General features: G+C 30.5%; 1 protein-coding gene across 1 annotated transcript in view; it reads right to left on the bottom strand.

Moving 5' to 3' along the window:
* Nucleotides 1-1,238: 1,238 nt before the first annotated feature.
* Nucleotides 1,239-20,819, bottom strand: part of LOTGIDRAFT_215196 (hypothetical protein) — a gene marked incomplete at both ends in the record, with an annotated part of 28,312 nt that continues 8,731 nt past the window's right edge. The window contains 9 exons of the mRNA XM_009056000.1: nt 1,239-1,301; nt 1,703-1,771; nt 11,197-11,293; nt 11,494-11,612; nt 11,928-12,055; nt 14,543-14,647; nt 14,811-15,003; nt 16,645-16,754; nt 18,796-18,883. Of these exons, the coding sequence (XP_009054248.1) occupies nt 1,239-1,301; nt 1,703-1,771; nt 11,197-11,293; nt 11,494-11,612; nt 11,928-12,055; nt 14,543-14,647; nt 14,811-15,003; nt 16,645-16,754; nt 18,796-18,883 (972 nt within the window). The remainder of the gene's footprint in view (nt 1,302-1,702; nt 1,772-11,196; nt 11,294-11,493; nt 11,613-11,927; nt 12,056-14,542; nt 14,648-14,810; nt 15,004-16,644; nt 16,755-18,795; nt 18,884-20,819) is intronic.

The following is a 20,819-nucleotide window of genomic DNA, read 5'->3' as shown; positions in this document are numbered from 1 at the left end:
TTTATATAGAATTTTGTCAGTTATAATTAACAACATCAGCATTACTAGATACATCATTTTGTTAAGTTTACTCTTTATATAGAATTTTGTCAGTTATAATTAACAACATCAGCATTACTAGATACATCATTTTGAAAACAGTAAGTTTTGAGAATATAAGCACTATTTTTTTACGCCCCAATTTAACAATACATGAAATATAAACATTTCCAGAGTCGACAAGAGATTTACAAATCTTTTTATCTAAATTTTCTCACTTTCAGCGAAAAGTATAATGAAAAATAATGTATCGTTGAAACTAATGATATATGAAATAAATAAGAGATGTACCAATCACAGTATATGATGAATTTCTAATTATTTAACCACAATATCTCAAATCCCTCACATGGTTATCACAAAATGTAACACAAATATTTTACATAAAACAATTCAGAAGTCTCAAGTGAAATTGTAAAACATGTCATATGACATGCCTTATATACTAAACTAATTGCAAATAATGTGTTCATTGACTGAAATAAACCATGTTTTAAAACCCCAGTATGTATTATAGCCCAAATTGATGGCACAGCAGATCATCTTTTACACAAAAATATTTGATTTACTTCACATTGCACTTCTAGACATCTTACTTTTAACATTTGAGTAGTTTGTTGAATGATATCTGAAATTAAACCAATGATAATACATTACAAATACAAACAATACAATGTGTTGTTGTGTACAATCGAGGGAATTTTTTCAAATAATTCCATTACAAGCAGACAATTGAAAACATTCAAGTTCAATCCTTCAAAGTTTACTACCCTCCAAGATGATAAAAAAATTGAAAATTTTAAACTTGGGTCAAAATGGGTTTTTGTTTATCAGTGGATTTACTTGGTGTCATTTCTATACAAGAGAATAATCCAATAAATCCATGAAATCAAGTTATAATTGATTAAACTAAGTAATTTTTAAACATGCTTAGAAGCGTATTTCAATAATTACCTAGTTTAATGAATATATTGTTTTATATAGAGATTCTATTCTTTAGTCATGGCACCTGGTAAATACAACGGATGAATATTTACTCTTATTGACCAAGTTTGAAACTTTAAATTTCATGTTATTTTAAGAGGTAGTATTTCTTTAACATGCATCAGCAACAATTTAATAAAATTACTACTAGAAGTGATTTACTGGTACAATGTCTCTGAAATCAATGAAAATGTAAAACATACGTATAAGTGAAGTTAAGCTTTAGGATTCATCTTCATTAATTCAATATCTTCTTCAATCATTTCTTTTACTAAAGCCTACAAATAATTTACACATACAATATTACATCATACTTGGCTATTATTTATATATCAATCAGTGATGATTTTTACTATTGTTTCATCTTACAGCAACAAAATATAGGACTGTCACATTAACCCTTTAAACACTGTGTGTAAGGAATTGAAACACATTAGCATATGACATGTAAGTAAATCATTTCGCATTAAGCCTTATTAATTCAATTTCATTTAAATTTTTTGGACAATAACCAAAATTTGTCCCACAATTTTATGGCATCTATTAGTGTTTTCTACAGTGTCTGAGTTGGTTCCAGAGTTGTCAAAAATAGCACATAATTTTCACAGATAGTGAGAGCAAAGTCTATTTTTCATTGCAAGATTCACAGATTATAATTGAAGATATAAAACAAACTTACATCAAAGTCATATTTTTTGGTCCACCCTAATTCTTTGGTAGCTTTTGAACAATCACCTTGTAAGAACTCCTACAATAGAAATAGAAATATATATAATATAACAAAACACATGACAATATTATGGAATATAATAATATGTTAATATAAATATATGTAAGTTTTTTAAAACAATTTTACTTTACAATTCACTTGAACAATACTTTTAAACTTATGCCTCATCTTTAAAAGTGGAGAGAATATCTCTTGGAAACCATGTTCATAGAGTTCAATAAGTTAAAGCCTTCTGTGACATATCTTGAAAATAGTTTTGTGAATTGTATTAGTCATAAAGACTTTGCCATTGTAAATATGGTAATGAAACAGAAGTACCATTGTTTCTGATATTTACACAAAATACAAGTCAGAGACATTTAAACTTAAAACCCTTACACACCAAATATTAAAGTTGAAGTCTGAAAGGTCTGTTAACCAAATGGCTTCACATCATATACAATGTATGATATAATATACACACAACACAGTAAGTGTTTGACAGATGGTGGACTTCATTTGATTCTAATGCCATGATAACACAGGGAAATAGAGAATACACACAAGGATGGACATAGTTCTCATCAATTCTCATTTAAACTCTTTTCTCTTAAAAATTAATTTGGCCTATACAAGGTAGCTATGAAAGCAACTTGTACAAGAAAAAACTGGAAGGTTGTCAATATTTATCCAGCCAAATAACACATACCCCAACAATATGCACTTCTGAAAATATCTCAAATTATGTAAATTGAAAATAAACATCATATTCCAACAATATAAAAATTCCGAAACTCTGACTTATAAATCAGTGTTATTTGATTTCCCTTAATCTTGTACCATGTGTACCTACCATTAGTCCAAGACATGTCTTCCAGCTACTAATACCATTTGTTTATACACAAATCTCTATTATTTATCAATGTAAAAGTGTGTATTTAGGAAGTATGGAGGGCCAGTAGAGCAACATTGAGTATATGTTGATGGTATATTTATTTATTTTACTGATAAACTTATATTGATCTGTTTCTTCTATAAACTATCAGTAAGATATTTGCCCGTCTGTCAGTCACTGATAACGCCATTTCTATTGCCACCAAACACAAATAATCTTCCTAACAAATTCTCACTCAAACCATAAAACAACAACCAAATGCCAAAAGTTTGGAAAGTATTAAGCAACTAATGAACATTTCATTACTCTCCAAGCTTTTAGATGAGATGTTTTTTATTAGCGTTATCAAGTGGGAAAACATGAGAAAAACATTTCCGTATTGTTACTTCTCATGGTGTCATGTGCTACACATTATTGACAAAGTATTACTGAACAAACTACTAAAATCTTTTTTCCAATTCAAATACAATACTGATTTTTTTTTGTCATAGGCCTAATTTTTCAAAAATTCTTGTAAAAACAAACTTTGATTTGATTGAGGTCATATTTTTGACCAGCCAGTAATCTTGAAAATACACTGTAACATTATTCATTTTGCATCTCAAACAATGGTAACTAGAAGTTTGAAGATCGATCTCAAGGACAACAACAGATTAAATATAGCTGGGTGAAAAATATTGTGGGTGTCTGAAACTTAGTGATTCATCCCACCTCCAATGTAAAACCATTATTATTATTTTTTATAAACATTTTTACTTCCCAATCTCATTTTTATCTTTTCTTCCCCAATGTGTTTAGAGATGTCAAAACTATGATTATTGTTAGAGATAACAAATAAATCTTTAGAAAGCATGTAGAAAGTTGAACCAAAATAAAGCCAGTTAATGTTTGGAATAGGGTGGGCAGTTCTTAATACATGTATTTTCACTTTACTTAACTACTAAACAATCTTATTAACATTTTAGAAGATGATGCCTAACAGTCAATACATTTGTATGGAATTTCTGATATTCCAATTCTTCACAATTGAAGATGGCATGTCACCATTTTGTTATCTTATTAACCCAAGCTAGCTACACATCATTTTTGGGGTATGGAAATGAGATTGGTACCATTTAAATCCAACCATTCAGATTGAGGGAGAATGGAAAAGAAAGTCACACAAGCAAACCACAATAAGGTTTTGATTTTCTGTCGTCTTCAGTTTACCAAAAATTTTACTAAATTCTGTATCATCCATTAAAAAAACAGTTAATCACACACTGATTGGGTTAAAATCAAAATTAACACTTTACTAACTGTAAAGTGATCTTTAATATGTGCAGAACAACTAAGCACCACTGCACCACTGCAATCAGCATGAACAGAGAAGGTACTGTCAAAACCTACAATGGGATTTCACTATGCAACTTCCTCAGGAGCAAGTTTCAAACCTACAACTTTATCCTACCAATACAAAGGCAATATTCAGTAATATTCTAGAATTTATGCCATCGCAAAAACAAAATTATCACAGAAAATTGACCTGTCTCACCCCAAAGAAAAGAGTAATCAATAACTTTTTAGACCTATAAGAAATAAAATACTACAAAACTTTCTAAAGTAATTAGCTGAAACCTGACAAAACAAGATGAAGACATTATTTTGATAGAAAATGGAGAATAGAAGTAGTTTGAAATGTAAAAGTGACTGATTATCTTTCTTGTTTATTTCTGCAATGACAAATTCACTTCTTTTCAGCCACCTGTCTTTACCTTAACCCTTACAGCTGTTGGCTTTTAAAATCTAAAGGAGTTCAGAATAATTTGAGCTACAAAGCAAGATCCATCAGCCTTCATAACAATATTATGACATTTAAGTTATACATCTTTTTTTTTTTTTTTTTTTTAGACAATCCAATACAATACTCTTTGCTAATTTATATGAGTTATATTTTCAAAGATTCCATATAGTCAGGAGATATCCCAAAACAAAAAAAGCATTTCTCAGTAAAGTAGACAAACCCAATCACAAAGTGACATTTTGTGTTCTGATGGGTGAGCATGCCATACATACAATTATAGCTCATAATATTCTATCAGTTGAAATGAAGAGCTGAAAGCTAAAATGGCCTAGGAAGGGTTTTGTCTATCATCTTGACAGTAGCCTTTTATTTATAAATACACCAAAGGAACATCATGCAGACACTTATATAAGCCCAAGTACAAATACAGTTTAAACCTGTATTTAATGGTGCTATTAATATTTTCAACCTCAGTTAATTCCTTCCCTGCAGGTGGCATCAATAAAACTATACTTTACATCAATATTTGTTTTCATAGAATCTTGTAAATTTGATAGTAGAAATTTTTGGATCAAATCAACAAGAAATGTAACATGGAAGAAACTTCATGCAAAATGAGCAATTAATGTTTTCATTAAAAGTGACTTTTGCTGTGAAACATGGCGTTTGGTAAACATACAAGTGTCAAAAAAATACTTTCAATTATTTCATCTGTTCAAAGGCCTGATGGGAAAAAAAATTGATATGCATTTAATTAGCATTAATTAGTTATTAGGTTTTTTAATATTAAATTGCACCTGCTGTAAAATTCCAATAAAAGTAAAAAAAACTAGCAGTGAGATGACTATAAATTGATAAAATATTCTTCACACCTGTTTCCAGAGCAGAAGTCATTTTATTAATCAGACTTGAATGTTTGTAATAAAAGGGAGGTAACTTGTAAACTTTAATAAGCAGACACACCTACTCTACTAATTCTTATCCAGATACAATTTAGATCAAAATTAAAATAAATCTTAATCACAGTTACTAAAAATTTGATAAAAAATTGTTTTTAGAACTGCTCTGTTGGAGTTTTAAATATATTCAAATTTGTCTTTTGATTGTTAAACTCACGAAAAACTGTTTTCTCTGATGCTTTTCGTAACTATTACCAGGTGCAGTAGAGCTAAGAAGCCAAGATTTGGCTGAGTCTGTTCCACTTTTTGAAAAACCCTGGCTCAATAAACACTGGCTTCCTTATGTTCGCACTCCAATCTTGAACTAAAAATTTAATTCAGTGTTGTCACTTGTTAGAGGGTCTCAAAAATCTACTACCAATATTACTGTAATTAGATTCCGAAGGGTTAGTTTTCTTTAAACAAAAGGCAAGTAGAAGTGAATTTAGTTGATAAGCATACAATACAACTGTTGTTTATTTTTATGATATATATTATAATGTGTGAGGTCTTCTATATAACAATAATAATAATACAACTAAATAATAACAATATTATAGAAATTTAAACTATGTAGATATACTAGTTCCTACTTCAATGAAAACTTCACTTCTTAATCTGACCCAACATTTCAACAGTCCTGATATTTTCAAACAAACCCTCTAAACATTAAATCTCTCATTTTAAATATTTATATAAATTACAGAGGTTTATTTATTTCAATTTTTATTCTAGTTAATATATAAGGATAATATGAAATGAGATTGTAAAAGGGTGTTGAAATATTTCACTACATCAAATTATCATATACAATCCTTTTTCTTTCCTCTTTACAATGATCTACAGTTTGTCTTATACCAAGTGAAACAAAGCCGCATTCACAATGCATCCAATCAAAGGCTTACTTGATTCAAATATATTTCGGCTAAGGATACTTGATTTTGATACTTGACTTTCTACTATTTGCATACAAAGGTTGGATTTAGACTGACACTATTTAATCAACTTATACTTAACTTCTGACAGATCCTCGCTTAAAACAGATATTTGAGCTGGTCTGAAAGTTATATTCAGAAAATACACTCAAAATCAACAACTGATACCACCCCCTTCTTTTTTTCTCTTCAGCCCATTTTTTGTACCATATTTATCTTTAAATCATGACAAGAAAATAATTCTATGCTGGAGATTGTAAGAGTAATCTTGGTCTTTTCCAATGACAATGCCTGTGATCCTACCCATTAGTGTCCAATCTTTGTATTGTGTATGATAAGACTAGTTCAGTTACAGAACAGGTCTTACTCAGGATTCTTCCAGGCTATTTAAGTAGGAAGAAAGGAGGATGTCTTATAATAATGACAGAATAAAAGACATGAAAGATAAAGGCTACCAGACATTCCATCAACATTCAAACTGAACTTATATTTTATCTGATGTGGGATTAACTTTCAAAATAAAATGTGCCAGTGTGTATTTTAAAACAATTATATTTCTGACCCTAAAAATACCCAACAGACACTATGAGCTCATAAAACATGTTTTGAAACATAACAAATCATACAATCAGTGAACCATGTTGACAACTCCTGCAAAACATATCAAAATACCATTCATCAAAATTACTGAGGAGAAACAAAAAACTTTTATAAATGGTAAAGTAGAATCAGTTAAAGGCATGCTTTCACAAAAGACTTCCTCTTCACTGAAATGTACTTTATGCCCAATCTACTTTGCACCTGAATTGGATCATTACAACTAGCAATGCCATGTAGTATGCCATGAGAGAGGCATAAGTCTAGAATTTCCAACTACCAGCAGATCTCAACATGATTGCTTAGCCAAGTTAGGAAATAGAATCTTATCCCACCTCAAAAGAAGACTAAGTCTAAAGAGATGTAGTTTTGCTTTCTCAAGACAAAAAAAAGAGCAAATAAGCTAAAAGCAGAATGATATTTCTAAAGCAAATTCTATGTTCAATCAATGTTGATGCCAAAAGAGTTTCAATTTAATATTTCATTAAGGTACAACCACCATGCACCATATAAGACAGTAAATGCCTACATTTGTCTTCAACCACACTGTTATTCAAATCTTGTTACATTACAATATAATCATTGATCTGATAAAATATCACCAACAGGATGAGCATTTTTCAATGCTTTAGTTTCAATAGATACCTAAGCTACAGATTTCTTGTTTTAAAATTTGAAATATTGTTTGTCGACTAATGACAACTACCAAAAATTCCTTTACATTATCTGAAATTAAAGGTAAATATCCCTTTAATATATTGTAATATAATGATAAAAGAGCCTGGTGTTCACCACACACTAACCAACAGTTCCTTGTATTCCATGCATATTTCAATCTAAATGAACTGTGAAGAGTGAAAAAACAGAAGTGTACTTGATGAAATGAAAGCATCATTTATGTTGCCACAATGAACTCTTTATGAAGAAGAAAAAAGTTTAAAGAAGACAGAAAGCCAGAGAAATATTACTCGACTAAACTGGAAGACACTTGAGATTTAATGTGAGTTTTTATCACATGAGTTTACAAGATGTAACGTGTCAGGAAATCAAAATGACAGGAGTTTGGTAGGACATATGAGATTAAGCTCAGACCTTCAGAAAAAATCTAGTACCTGTAGATATCTGCATTCTTTTAATCAGACTATAAAAGAGAAACACAGGATTTTAAAGCATTAATTTCTTTAAGTACTTTGGCGATTTTTTTTTTCTCAAAGGAACCTAGCTTTCTCCATATCAGCCAATCCTAACTGAATCACTGACAAGGATCAAAAATCCAGTTGGAATTGAACTCCAAGGCTAGTGAGAAACTGCAAAATGCTTTGGCCACTGATGTTCCCTAAGCATAAGCAACAGCAAGACCTTCTATGACCAAACACAATATCTTATCAGAATTTTCAATCCTCTCAATAAAACATAAGCTATAGCAACGGGAAGAAACCTTGTGGATCAGAAGAATAAAGTCAGTGTCTAACTCAAGTTGGTAATGAGGTGTTCTCTTTAGAACCTCCCCAAAGATTTCCAATGTTTACTGACAATACAAAACTTGTGTAAAACTAACAAGATAATATGTGTTTATATAAACATGTAAACAGTAATGATTATGGTCTACACATGTTAATGGGAATACAGTACTTTAAAATCTGGAGAAATGTCCGCGCTAGAAGTTAAGAAGATAATTCATATCTATTTTTATTTTTACCTGAGAATGTGATTTGAAGAGCCTGATGTTGCAATACAGTTATTTTGATGCAAACAAAATGTCAATCTACATTGGCTGTCCACAGGTTAAGTACAGTTCACAAATTATAAAGTTTATTATTCTATGTAAATAAAATCTAAGAAATTTAGTTGATTCTATGACTGCATTGAAATAAACCAATAATATTTTGTCATTCCAAAGCCTAAATGTCATTTTACATCAAAGAAATACCAATTCGATGCTCTTTTGGGTCCATTTGTGAAGTTACGCATCCAAATTCATTGGAGCAATTTCTATTTCTTTCAGAACATTTAAACTTTTTCCACCTTGTGTATGAACTAACATACAATAACCAAGCTAATCCAAATTCTTGACATTTTATAGATGTACTTTTTGTTCTCATTCAACTGTCTTATATATTCCATATCAAATTATGACATTTTAACTATTTATTTCATTAGATTGTCTAATATTTATGAATTTACAAAGACCACATGCAGGAGAAATACCGGTGGCTTGGAATAAATCAAGAGAGAATATTATAAACATATGAATAATATGTTCAATATTAGACAGAAATTATGGTAAAGGTAAAGAGCACAAGATGGTGGCAATACCTTTCATACTTATACACATATGACTCTTAAATAGATACACCTTGTTCTGCCTAATACATTTGATTCAAAAAATATGATCAGCTACCTATTTAAATACAGGTGGCTTAGTTTTGCTAATTCAAGCATCTGGCCAACTGGAAGAAGTTGATGAAAAGAGAACCAAATCATGTTATACTCAAAGAGAATTAGCTTGCTGGTAGTGATCAAGATATTTTTGATGCTCATCTCACAATAATTAAGAACTCAATCTGCCAAATTTATGTGATATAATTGGAAGCAAAGAATCTCTTAGTGACTACTCAAAGGAAAGTGTACTCCATTATAATGCAGATTTTCTGTAAGATGTAATCTATGATACATCAACACATGCAAACTATTTGACACATGTAGATATATCTGAACTTAAGTGTACAAATGTACAAAACCTAAGAAACAAGTAATAGTAGCCTACAAAATATTCTCTCCTATTGAAAGTATCATCATTCAACATGAGCTGATTTTAAGATAATGTTCAGAACTTGTTCATTAGATATGGCTCAGTTTCAGCTTGTTTGTATATACCAAGTATATTTAAAGGTTGGTAAAGTATCTAGTGTGAGAGATGCAGACAAATTAAAATCCCTGTTTAATAGCCCTATAATGAGAAACAAGAAACAGCAATCACTTTCCTTTGATATGAAGTTTATCAAAGATGACAAAAACAGAAGAACAATAATTCCAGTTTGATAGATTTCTTATCAAGTGAGATGCAGGTGTGAGGCAAGGAGAACATCTTACACCTTTCGAGATCATTGAGTGTAGTAATGAATAGGTAGATAAACTATTCTAACAAAATATATCAACACAATTTTCAAAGAAGATTTGTTTAGAAACCCACTGGAGAAAATTGAAAACACATTAGTGTAATTAAATAACTATCATAATCAGCTGGAAGTTTGGAATTGCCTGCTAGTATTAAACTATAGTATAATGGTAAAGGAGATTTTGGAGAATGTCTGAAAAATCTATTCCAAAATAATGACCCAAAGAAATTCACTGAAATGGAAATTCTAAAGGCATTTAAACATGTTTTTTAAATAATAATTAAATTAAATGCATTTGTAGCATGACATAATTGAAAAATAAAACAAAGAAACTTTTGCACTAAAGAATACCTTCAAATTTGAAACCCCAACAATTTCATTTTTAACACAAAGGTTATAGTAGATAGGATTGCATTGAAACAATTTTAATTAAGATGGAAATAAACCCTTACAATACTACTGATTCACACTGTAACTGTGGTAGTAGTAAGCTTGAGGGGCAGACCAATCAGAAACTCAAGAAACAACCTTCAAGTCCATAAACAAAAGCCCATCTTCAGTGTTTTATATATTTATCACAAGGTTTACTGATTTGGAAATGGTAGCCAAATTTCTGGACTAAACACGCATGGACTGATGAAAAAGCTGCATAACTGCAAAGATGACCAGACTTTAACTCTAAGAAATGATTATAAGTAAACTCAGCTATCATGTTTTATACAATTGTTCAATAAGGCATATAATGTATGTACCAAATATATCATTCATTTTGACAGATGAGAAAGGCATATAGATAGAACAACCAGCCTGACAAGACCCCCACAAATCTACTATGTTTATCTATTTACTAAACATTGTTGAAACTTAAAGTCAAGTTAATTATGCGTTTATTTTGAAATATACCTTTCCTACTGTTAATGTGTTTACCAATATCTTTTGGGCTTGACTATTTTAGAAAATGCTGTATTGATCAAGGATTACAATTGTAATGAATCCAGCATCTGACATCTTGTTCAATTTTCTCTTACAAAACTATACTCTAGCTTTTTAATAATAAGTACCAATAAATTGCAATTCAATTTGTTATTATTTAATGTCAATTTCCTTGGTAGTATTACTTTTGTCTTTAAGTTTTTCAAATGATATCCAAGTACACCAACACAATCTCATATAGAAATAAATATAACAGAAACTTACAACTTCTGTGGGTCTGTAATATTTGGGATTTACTTTAACACGAACAACACCTGTAGCTTTGTCTTTACCAATTTCTGTATCTTCTTTACCCTCCCATCTAAAGAGAACCATTTACTTAACTTAACAGCTTTCATTGATCTCACTGGACATTGATGATCAAGTAAGCACAATTATTTTACAATTATCATATGGCTATAGATTATATGCAAGAAAAACCTTTCATGATCTAATGAGTTCAATCAGATACTTGTTAGGTAACTTCTGTTTTCATGACTCTTTAAGTTTTTGTCTACTTACACAATGTCTACTCCTGTAATTTTAAAGGAAGCTTCTACAAATTCCCTGACACTATGAACTTCATTGGTAGATATAACATAATCATCTGGGGTATCTTTTTGTAACATCATCCACATAGCCTGTAATATATTGTTTATCATATTAAAAACATAATTATATTATATCAAAAAACATAATGTCAAACATAGCCTGAAATATAATGCTTCTTGTATTGAAAAATATAACATATAACATCTAACATAGCCTGAAATATAATGCTTCTTGTATTGAAAAATATAACATATAACATCTAACATAGCCTGCAATATAACATTTCTTATATTACAAACTATCTAACATGGCCTGAAATATGTTTCTTACAATGTCCAAAATTGAATGTAATGTAAGCTTAAGGTGTTTATATTATGTACATAATATCAAAAATGTATACTTACTTCCACATAATCTTTAGCATGTCCCCAATCTCTTTTAGAATCTATATTACCTAATTCTAATACTGATTGTTGTCCTAAACTTATTTTAGCCACAGCACGGGTAATTTTCCTGGTAACAAAAGTTTCACCTAAAACATAAAGATCAATAAGTAAGTTTTCAAAGATTGAAATATCAATTATGTTAATTCTAAATGATCAATAGGGCAGTTAAAAGTTACAAGATTTCCTATACATTAGCATTGAATCTGAAGTTTGATGCTTGAATATATGAGTTATGGTTTTAATCACCATCAATTTTTGTAAAAATTTTTCTCAAAAGGGGTTGTATGTGTAAGATGTATCAAAATAAAGTGCACAATAACTATTTTAAACTAATGGGAACTAACTTTAATGACTTTCTATCTATGATAATCAAGGCACATTTGAGTTTGAGTTTCTGCTGACAATGTGGCTAGAAATTACTAATGAGGCAGTGTATGTTTAACCTTTCAAAATAGATCAGTCACTGTAAGAATTGTATTGTCTATTAGTTTCAATTTAGGACAGTCCACATGGTAAAGAATGTTATTCAATGTTTTCAAGTGAATTATATTTTATATAGTATAGAATAAAAACTGTATAGAATCTGTTATTGACTAACATTGGACGACCACCCAGTAATCTTACATGTACAATAATTTCATGACTGGCTTTAAATTTCTGCTTCAAGAGAAATATCGTAATTCAAATTAATCAGTTTTCACGAGTGAAAAAAGTTGAAAGATGTGTACCACACACAGAAAATTTATTTATAAACAAGAAAATTGTGATAATTAAAGACTTAGACTGTCTTCTAGCCTGGCTCACAGAAATTTAATATTATCAGTTTTATGCCACGATTAACTTGTAGTTTTTATTTATACGGTTAACTGACAACAGTCTAACAGTGTTCAGGGTGCTTATAGAATATATTACAATGATAAACTCTGCTTGGTGAATATAATTGTTATCATATATTACTGTAGTGGAAATAATCATGATATTATGTTGAGTGATATCAGATGATACTATCAACATTTGACAGGTCCCTAAAGGGTGAAAATAGTTGTATATACGGTAGTTATAATAAATAAGTTTTTTATATGAAATTGCTTTTTTTTGTCAAGTTCATGCACAAAAGGAATAACCTATAGACTCAATGATGCATTTCTACTTAACCAGCTGAGACAAATGTACGTCTCTGCTTCTTGGATACCTTATTCCACTCTGCATTTGTCAACTCCAAAAACATTCGTAATAGCGTGGTAATAATTTTTATAATCATTTTTAAAAATTAGCATTATAATGTGGCCTCAAGCCATGTTGTCTGGGTGTTTGACAAGAGCTATCAGAATAAGATTTTCAAACTACAAGAACATTATTCACAGGCTTTTTACCGCTTTTTGATTTTTGATAGGGTTTATCCTTAGTAAATAATTTCACCAAGTTTCTTTAAAATTGAATGTGTTTTCAAGAGCAAGAGCAATAACTCATATTAAATGTGTTTAGATTTTATTGATTTTCAATAGGGTTCATCCTTGGGTAGTAATAAACAATTTCACCAAGTTTCGTCCAAATCGGTTCAGAATTTTGCCTTCTAGAGTGTTAATGTGCTAAAAATTTAGCGCAATTTCAAGAACAAGGGCAATAACTCAAAATATTTTTTGATTTTTCTGATTTTAAATAGGGTTCTTCCTTGTTGACAGACAACAGACAGATGGACAGGGGTGAAGACTATATACATCCACATGTATGGTTGTGTTGGGGCGTATAAAAATGTCTTAAACATCTATAAAATCATATTTCATATCAAATTGTAAAAAATAAAATCCATCAAATCATTTTTTTTCAAAATATAACATTCAAGCTATCATCATTAAGAATATGAATTGTCTAAAGAAAGGAAAACATCTTAAAGATCTAAAAGATAATAATGGTATGACAAGCTAACAATTAGTGGCTATGTGATCTAGACATTTCTAACTCCAACACAAACAACCTAACAACATCACTATGACATGAGACTGATGCTTACTAATTGTTTAGCTGACACCTAACCTTTGTTCTAGGCTATAATATAAACAATCTCTAATCCTATTCCTGTCACTTATCATACACCTAATTTCATTGTCTTCAACCTGATTGGCACAATTCAATTGATTTCATTGGCTGACATTTGAATTTTTTTCCAAATTTAAAAATCTAGGATTAACGTAAATTTCCAGTTTTCCAAATATTGATACTGATATCAATTTGTGAGAAAATCAATTTTGAACTGATAAGTTAAATTATTTTGGTGTAAACAGTCTTGAATAAGGAGAGTCTTGAAATATTAATATTTCAACAAAACTTGCGAGATAGAATTCACAATAACAAAAATAATTTTGTAATGTTTGCAAGGTACGCCAAAGTCTGACAGCCAATTCATTAAGCGGAATCAACTCATATTCTACAGAGGTCAGAGCTACCTTTCCAAGATAACAAGTCACAGTAGTAGAACTTTCACCAAGTAACTAACAGGTATCAAGCATACTATTGAATGAATTCAGGACTAGTAAGATTAATTGAAATGTTATGATAGTGAAAAATGTAATTACCTCTTCTGGGACTTTCATGATTAAATAGTATACCATTACATGCAAACATACCATAAGCTTCTCTATAGTTTACAACTATCCAATAAGCATACAATTTAGCTGCACCTGGAAAGGAAAATGATAATTTGGATTATACACCCCTATTAGACAGTTCCATTTTAGAAAGCATTAAAATAAAATATTGTCTTAATGATGCCCGAAAAATAAAAGTCAATACTATCTAAATTAAATGACAAACGAGTAAACAACAAGCAAATGAAATACTTACCATATGGTGATCTGGGGTAAAATGGGGTGGTTTCTTTTTGAGGTATTTCTTGTACCTTTCCGTACAATTCTGAAGTTGAAGCTTGATAAAATTTCACTTCTTTCGTAAGGCCACATGTTCTAATAGCATCTAATAGTCGTAGTACACCTAGAGCATCAACATCAGCAGTATATTCAGCTAACTCAAAGGATACCTGTAACATAACATACTTATAATCAAATTCTGATTGTCAACATATCCATGCTCATAAGAAAATTCAGATTCCCAATCTTTGTCAAGAATTATAACTAGATCCATACACCACTAATGTTTTGTATGTTGTGAAGAAAAAGGCGAAAAATGGCTGATAATATACAGAAAAGCTAAAATCAACCAAGTTTGACAAGAAAAACAGTAAATGATATTTTATTAGAAAACAGACATGTTTGTAGTGGCAAGATGAACAAACTATATCAATGTAAGGTAAACATTGTGGCTGACAGTATTGGGCATGATGGCTGTCTTGATGTCATTATCAGTGCTTTTAATTGTTGGATAAAAATATACTTTCATCTTCATATTTACTTTCCTTACATGCATTTTTTAGCAAAGTTCTGGGGAATGTTTTTCAACAGACTGCTGATTTTTAAATGATCTTGTAAAGCATGCAATTTGTTTGTATTTGCTGCAAATTTGATGTTTTCTAATAATGACAGAACAAATTTAAAATCTTTTTTGTCAAAATTCAATCTTTTGGCTTTTTTCAACTACATCTGGTTATACTCAATATAGACAAAGTAAGAATCATGAAAATGGCAAATGGTTGTAATACTAGTGTTTTTTAACGCTTTGTGTTCTGACAAAATCTTAACACAACAAAAGATGGTCATTAAAAATTCCATTAAATACCAGAGATAAAATTTGCAGAATTTTTCTGAACAGTTTGTTTGTTTGTTGAACACATACAAAATACAAATATCAACACAGAATAGTCATAACTGTTACACAAATCCTAATTACTATCTGTTTTGATGACATATTTATTATAGACATACACATCCTTTTCAATTTCAAAAAGCAAAAATTATTTTAAAAAAACAAACATTCAACAAAAACTACAATAAGCGTGTATTTGTTTTCGTTTTTTTCTTTTTCAAAAGACTTTATTTTACCATCTTGAGTTTGTTTAAGATATGGCCAACTCTTTCATCAGTTTCTAATAAATTACTGTTACAACATCCAGTTTTCAGTCAGTGACCAAAACCAAAGAATAACAAAGGCACACTGATGAGATCTGGAGGAAATTTCATGAAATTGCTTATTTCACTAAATCATGACAAAATGTCTTCTGAATGCCATGTCAAATTCAGCTATAATCAGGTTTAGTATTTGCCTCATTGGCTATCTTGTTATCTTAAGCTTTGAGAGAAGATTGTAACAAGTGGAAAAACAAGCAAAGTCTTGACAGAAAATAACAAAACTTTGTGACGATTTGTAGGCCAGACTGAGGAGATTTTCTTGTATTTGTCACAACATGGATTGATTCAATAGAAATAACGTGGCTAAAGGCAAAAGATCAAATTACAACTGTCAATTAAACAGCCTTCAATATTCTGTTGAAATCAAATTAATTTGTATCAAGGTGCAACAAGCTAGCAGAAAATTTCAGTTCTGAGTCTGAACATTACACATGTGATATTTGATTGATAAATCTATTCCGTTTCCAGTTTTGTAACTAACAATATATAAGATGTCCAAACTGGTTACTGATATTTCCTGCTTACCTAATTGGGTCTTCAAGAGTAATTAGCTAACCAAATTTGCACATATATAAATAATTAGTATAAACTATTACCTTAACGTGACTCTGAGCTGCAAGATTATAAATTTCATTGGGTCTAATTTCACTAATAATCTTGACTAATCTTGTACTATCTGTCATATCACCATAGTGAAGGTGCATTTCTAAAAAAGACAATATAAATATTCTAAATTGTCATAAAGACCTCACATGTTACAGATCGTGAACAACACAAAAAGAAAATTTGATCGAGAATAAATGAAATATTTAATTAAAATTTTAGTCAGAAAAACTTCAGTCCTTTTTTAACAAACTTTCTATTTTCATCCAAAAATATCAAATCAATTCTAATTCTAACAGGGACTATGGTTAGTATACAGAAATCTCATTAAAATATAGTCAATAATGATATGGTGACAATATGGTCAAACAATGTTATTTAAAATATAACATATCACTTTCATCATCATTCAGATCTTGCTATTAAAGAATCTGATAACTTATATTTATCCTGATATTAGGCAACATCAAACATACTCCAAGTTATCATTACATGGTATCATATCTCTTTCAAATATTTAAAATTTTCAAAGTATCCATTGCATCAAACCTATCTTATCACCAGCCTGCAGGCAAACTGGGTAGCTTATGATTACTTCTTTGTTCATACAAAATACTGTCGTTCATAATCCAATGAACACAAACAATTTATTTTACAACTCATTTTATGTGAACAAGGGACAGCTTTAAACCACATTTTTATTTCATAATGAAACAATTTAAGAATTTCAAAACTCTACTTTGAAAATCTACTCATCCAAAGCATAAAGTTGAAAGCAAAAATTTGAATACAACCATAGGGTAACACTTAAACATGGTACAATTTTTTTTGCAGTCCTGCAGAACAATGGTTCAAAATGAATAAAAAAAATCAAAGAGTTTTCAGTTGCAGGGTTACAGAGAATTGTTGCCTGAAGGAAGCAATCTGTTCCCTACTTTACTAATCAAGGCAAATATTCTTGGGTTAATTAAATCTTCATTCTTGAAGATAAAACTGGTTGATATTTGTCAATGGGTAAAAACTAAATGTGTCTGAATCGAGACACAAACACATTTACTCTTAATGAGATTATTCAGTGATTAAGCAAACTTATTGCATAAAGATTGGCAAAATATTTACTTTTGGTGAGTCCACAAAAGCTTGGCACAGATGTGCAATTACATTTCCTTGCCAATTGATGAAGAGACTTGATTCTCTGTTTAAATTGAGATATTGGCTGAAATTGCCAGAGGCTAGTACCTTATCTGTTGCTGTTCAAGCATACCCAAGATTAACTAGTTTGTTTAACTAAGGTCACAACAAATGTGGTTGGATGAAAATAAGTGAATTAATACAGACCCTATTTTCTAATGGAGAAATTTCCGATCCACTAATTTACAAAATGAAATTTACAGATTTGATAGTCTAATGAAATCATGCATGAAATTTTTCATTAAACACCATTAGATGCGAAAATAATCAAAATTCTGTCACTTCTAAACAATACTAGAGATCTGAATTTAATTTAAGGTTTCAATAGAATTTATTGGAAAGTCATAGCTTGAAACTAGATTTCTTATTAGAAATATCATATTCTAATGATTACCCAAATTCCTATAAACATGTTCAACAAAGCTGATTGTGCAGTGTTTGAAAATGTACCTCTGTACCACAGTTGAAGCCAATGTAATGTTTTTACAACAGTTGGAGGTCAAAGTAAAGACTTCAACACCTTGAGCAGTTACTTGCTATTAACATAATATCGGTTCCATTTTCATACTATCACTATGCCAAGGGAGATAACACAACTCTTTAAGGTATAAAACAGACAACACTTAACTAACATAAGCTGACCCAGAGAACAATTAGAGGGAGATAAATACAAAAACATGCATCAAATTGAAAATTTCTTGTGCTAAAACTCCAAATGTGTAAACGCAAAGTAAAATTATCCCATATTCATTCTAATAGATTCTTAAAGCATCCCAAAATTTCTTAGAAGAAAAAATCACTTTTCCCTAAATCTCTGAGCACACATAAACCCTTGTTGCTAACAGACAGAAATTTCAGGTTCAGCTTATTTGTGTCGACCTGCTTTTGGATTTCAGACCTACACATAATCTGTGAAAATTCATTGTTACATATAAAAACACTTATTTACTTACTGCCTTCAGTGTGAGATACAGGATCTGCATAAAGATGTTCAATTCGATGTGTGTTGAAAGTACTGGCTCTTCTGATGATGCCATGAACCTGTAAAAAAAAAAAAGCATTAAATATAGATTGGATTCTTCAAAAGTTATCATAGAATAGATGCCTCCATATCTCATCCAATAAATTGTAATTGAAATCCTGCAAGTCAATCAACATAATTTGAAAATACTGCAGAAACAGTCAAAAATCCATAAAGAATTGTGCCTTTGATTTTGTCTCATAGCTAAAAATTGAATGCGTTTTGACACATTACATATTTCTTGGGATTTTTGAAAGGGTTCATCCTTTAGCCCCTTTTATCAAGCGTTCCGTTCTAGGTCTGGTCTGGGCCGCCATAATATGTGCCCATCAATATTACAATAAACTTTAAGTGGTCTTAGGATGGTTTTTCAGCTGTATTGTAAATGAAAAAGTCCTTGGCAGGGTTATCTGTGGAACTCTTCTTGTAGAAGATGTAATCAAAGACATCTGGATGTAATCAACAATTTCACTGAATAATAATGAAATTCTTCAAGAAAAGGTGAAGGTAAAGTAAAGCGTTCTTAGAACAAAATTCATGCATTCCATTCTGAGCACAGATAAATATTGTAATGAAATAGGGTTGATGATAAAAAATATGACAAGTTTAAACTGTTTACTGTTTAGTTTCTTTACACTAAATTGTGGAAGATCAACAGACTGACATGGACAGACCGAGGCGCTGACAACATACCACCCCATTATAGTTTAGGCTTAAAAAAACAGTTTGACATAACTTATGACAAACATAACTGAGGCCTTAATGGTATGGACAACCATAGTAAGTTTCCTCAAAATCTGATCAAAACATACATCTCTATCAAACTTTATTATTTTTCTCCATGATAGAAATTGTCTCACAAATGAAAGATAATTAATCATAACATATATATATTAAGTTTTATATAGAGATATTAATTGTATGTCTCATTATATATATTACAATATGTATTGAAATACTACTATTATTGTTTTTGGTTTTTGTTTTGCTTTGTGTGGTAAATTTATGCAATAAAATTATTATTAGGACAAGTCTAGTGGCAGCGGACCAAAGTATGTTTTAGAGCGGTGTCTTGCTTTCTCCGACATCCTCTGACTCCTCTGCATCTCCGACAAGTCATTATGAGTCTTGAATACTCTTGATATTCGTGAATTGGACAGCATGTTTTTTTGACTCTTGCTGCATTAAAAATTTGGAATGTTCTTATTATGTATGATGTAACGAAACAATTAATAATCTTTTCATTTTTCAATATGAAATTTTATGAAGATATTTTTTGTATGCATTAAGATAGCAAACTTAGCCACCCAATTGTGTCGAGTTTAATCATGAATTAAAATGCACCATGTTATTTCTTTTTAAATTTTCAACCTTTTGTTTTTTAAATATGAATTTTCAACTTGGACTATGCTAGGCCCTACCATTGAAATATACCGCACTTGACTGATATGAGGACTAGTGTCTATAAAATGAAGAAATCGGTATGATTTTACAATTCTGCGAAACTTGTTGTGTCTAGGTTCGAACGTATGTGACGCCGAAACAGTATGTACGCTTCTGGTTGCTTGCTTTGCACGAGGTCACATGACGTCATTCACTTTGTAGTAGGTCGGCGGGCTGACCGCCATTGTTGTAAGAATTTCATGTATAATAAATTTAAGTTTTAATCAACTATGCATCTTTATGGCCATCGCAAACACAACAAATTGGCGACGAGGATGAACCTGAAGAAGAATGGCTGGTAATTTAGTAGGTTCGTTGCCTCCTCCTTCACCTTTTCTCGCTTCACCCGGCGATCCACCGATTCCGTATCAAAGATGGATAGAGGGTTTCAAGAATTATCTAATTGCTAATGCCTTAGACGGCGAAGATGTCTCCGATGACAGAAGAAAAGCAATATTGTTTCATTGTTTGGGTGATGAAGGACAACGAATATTTAGAACTTTGGCCAACACA

Source organism: Lottia gigantea (genome assembly GCF_000327385.1).
Source record: "Lottia gigantea unplaced genomic scaffold LOTGIsca_26, whole genome shotgun sequence".
Lineage (NCBI taxonomy): Eukaryota > Metazoa > Mollusca > Gastropoda > Lottiidae > Lottia > Lottia gigantea.
Note: the sequence above shows the minus strand (reverse complement) of the source record. Positions and strands in the feature narration are given on the sequence as shown.